Here is a 3,475-nt window from a genome sequence, read left to right on the forward strand (position 1 = left end):
TCCAGGACAGCCAGGGCTACACAGAGAAACCCTGTCTTGAAAAAAACAAAAAAGAAAGTAAGGAATCTTCAAATTCGACTGAAAGTTTCTTGGTGTCTCCATGGGTAAAGAGTCACAGAGTGCAAGATAGCATACAGTCATGTAAACCGTGCTGGCCTGTAGCAGGTAAAGGTGCTTCACTGTCCTTAGTTCTCCGCAGGGGTAAAGGAGCCAGTGGTTTGGTTAGTACTGAGGGATTGGTGTTGCAGGCTCTTTTGTGGTTTCGATTGTCTTGATTCTGTCTGTGCTACTGGGTTGTTTGCAGGGCGCTAGCGGACATGAATAACGATGGAAGGATGGATCAAGTGGAATTTTCCATAGCCATGAAGCTCATCAAACTGAAGCTACAAGGATATCAGCTACCCTCCACACTTCCCCCTGTCATGAAACAGCAACCAGTGGCTATTTCCAGTGCACCAGCATTTGGTAAGTGCTTAGTTCCTATACATTGTTGTTGTTTTAAAACTAGATATTTTCACTTTTCTTTCCTCAGAAATACTGACGTTCTCGGCTAGTGTTACTAAATATTGACAACCTTCAGAAAGATAGTGCAGTCTCCCATGAAGCCATGGGTAAAGGCCAGCAGTGGAAGGAGAGTGTTCCACCCGTGTAAGGACATGCTCGCACTCGGCTGCTGCAGCTGTCTCCTGACTTCACAGGACTTCAGTTTCCCAGAGTCTTTGTTTCTCCTTGTGCATAAATAATTCCTTTGCATTGTGATAACTCAGCCGTTTTTTAATTTTTTATTTATTTTTTTGAGATTATAACATTTCCCCCTTCCCTTTTCTCCTTCCAAACCCTCTCATATACCTCTCCTTGCTCTCTTTCAAAATCATGGCTTCTTTTTTCATTAATTTTTAGTGCATGTGTGTGTGTGTTCCTAAGTATGTAAATACAACCTGCTCAGTCTGTATAATGTTATTTACATGTATGTTTTCAGGGCTAACCGCTGGGTTAGCAGGTAACTCTTCCCTGGGGAAGCTGATTTCTCCCACTCTCTGAATTCCTTAGCTGCCTTAGTGGTTATTTAGGATTGAAGGCTCCGCAGTGCTCCCTCACACGTTAGCGTTGTTGTTGTTCTTGCTTGGCTCGTGTTTAGGCAGTCCTGTTGTCCTGTTGGCGAGACTGCATTGGTGTGGCTCTGACATTTCCAGGAGGCACGATCTCACAGAAACTCCCTGACTCTGACTCTTACAGTCTTTCCACCTCCCCCTCCACAGTGGCCCTGGAACTGCCCGTGATAGACAGAACTCTACAGGAGATGGGTCTCTTGGGACTAGACTCCACAACACTGCCTTTTGATTACATAACTTGTAATAGCCTTCCTCTGTTGCAGAGAGAAGTTGCCTTGATGAGGGTGAGGACTGCACTTACCTATGGGTATAAGGACAAATATTTAGAATGTTTAATTTAGATTTTAATAAGAGACAGTTATGGCTCTCCTCCGAGTTCCGTGATGTCACTAGCTTTGGGCTAGGTTTCCAGTACCAGCCATGACTTTCCTCCAGTTTTGTGACTCTTAAATCCAGCCAGAGAGCTGTTGGTTCCCACCCATGTCTGTTCCACTTCTGTGTCCTTAGTGGTTATTGTGCCAATTCCTGTCACGGTTGTGGTTTGTGAGTGTCATAGTTGAGCAGGACCATTGGCTGTTTTCCTTCTTTGGACGCTTGTACAGTGCCTTCTGGCACCTGAAGGTTCACTAACCTCAGTGTAGTGCTAATCAAGTTTCAGAGCAGCCCGTGAGACATTATAAATTCAAGTCATAAATTATATGCCTTTATTTTAGGGACCTTTAGTCACAAGGCTGGTTTTCTAAGGGGAAGGCATGAGCTTGGGGAGATTGTTAGGTTAGTAGGACAAGGGTCTATGAGAAGACACACAAAGCTGTGCATGCGCAAAGTCTAGGAGGAGCACAAGTAAACAGTGTAGTAAAAGCACACGACAAAGGACAAAGCCGTCTGTCTGCCTTACAGAACCCAGCCTGAAGCTAGCCAGCCTGTGCAGGGGGACTTTGCACTGGATCCTGGAACGTATTTGCATCTAATTGTTCAAGAATTATGGGTTAAAGCATGTTTGGTTTTCTTTTGGACTCCTCCAAAAGGGGACTGCAAAGTGGAAAAAGGATCCCCCCCTCAAAAAAAGTCCCGTTTCTTCTTTTCCCCTAAATTTGTGTGCAGTTCTTTCTTTGACAATGAATTTGCTTTCTCTTTTTCTGCTCGATGACTTTCAGTTTTGTCAACATGGCTGTGTTTTTGAGGCCCTTCTGGACCCTCAGCTTAGTGTTTCACAGGCGTCAGTATCTCTTCTTGCACTGCTATCCCAGAACGCTGGCTGCCAGCCTGAGCTACACACCAGGCACCGCGCCGCCTTAGGCGCCTTCCTGCGGCTTCTCACCTTGAGTCAGGTTACTCGAGGACCCAGTGTTTTCTGGCGTTTGTAGGGCCACTCCCAGCGCTGTGGGTAATGGATGGTGATGCTCATAGTAGCCTTGTATGCTTTGTCTTAGAAAAGGGTACTACAGTCTTGTCGCTGAGTCTCAATAAGTGCAGTTGGTTTTAGTGTCAGGGAGGCGCACACTGTTTTAGGAAGTGTGGTAAAGGCATGTGGACTCCGAGATTTGAATCTCCGTGTGCTGTGGTGTGGTGATTTCAATAGAAATACCCCCATAGATAGGTGTGTCTCAATGCTTGGGCCTAGAGAGTAACACTGTTAGGAGGTGTGGCCTTGTTGGAGGAAGTATGTCATTGTGAGGCAGGCATTAAGGTCTTATATGCTCAAGCTACACTTAGTCACCTGCTGCCTTCCGATCAAGATTTAGAACTCTCAGCTCCTTCTCTAGCACGGTGTCCGTCATGCTTCTCACTATGTTGATAATGGATGAAATCTCTGAACCTGACAGCCAGTCCCAGTTGAGTGTTTTCCTTTATAAGGGTTGGCATGGTCACAGTGTCTGTTCACAGCAATGGCAACCCTGACTAAGACATGTGCCATTGAAAGCTGTGCTAAAAGGGAAGGCAGAAAACTGAGCATGGATGGAAACACTGAGGTCCTACAGAGTGAGCAAGCACTGCTGGAGTTGCTCCTGAGAGGTGAGGCAAGAACAGGACAGGGAAATGGTGACTGAACTTGACCTGTGGGCATCTCAGTGACATCCATGTCAGTGACTGAGAGGTCATTGGAGTCGTTGAGATTAGTGCCTGTGTGGAGGCTGAAGAGGGCTTGACTGTGAGAAGGTGGGAAGGCTGGCTGAGACACTGCAGCACTCACTGTTTAGAGCAGGCCATGGTGGGAAGGCTGGCTGAGACACTGCAGCANTCACTGGACAGAGCAGGCCATGGTGGGAAGGCTGGCTGAGACACTGCAGCATTGGACAGAGCAAGCCATGGTGGGAAGGCCGGCTGAGACACTGCAGCATTGGACAGAGCAGGCCATGGTG

At 46.9% G+C, this 3,475-nt stretch overlaps 1 protein-coding gene across 6 annotated transcripts in view; it reads left to right on the top strand.

Annotated features, from left to right (window-relative positions):
* Itsn1 (intersectin 1) overlaps positions 1 to 3,475 on the top strand; it is a 184,505-nt gene that overhangs the window by 62,531 nt on the left and 118,499 nt on the right. For all 6 annotated transcript variants that reach the window (XM_029544799.1, XM_021209493.2, XM_029544802.1 and 3 more), the window contains exon 5: positions 305 to 465. In XM_029544799.1, the coding sequence (XP_029400659.1) occupies positions 305 to 465 (161 nt within the window). The remainder of the gene's footprint in view (positions 1 to 304; positions 466 to 3,475) is intronic.

This window comes from Mus pahari, chromosome 12 (assembly GCF_900095145.1).
Source record: "Mus pahari chromosome 12, PAHARI_EIJ_v1.1, whole genome shotgun sequence".
NCBI classification, from domain to species: Eukaryota; Metazoa; Chordata; class Mammalia; order Rodentia; family Muridae; genus Mus; species Mus pahari.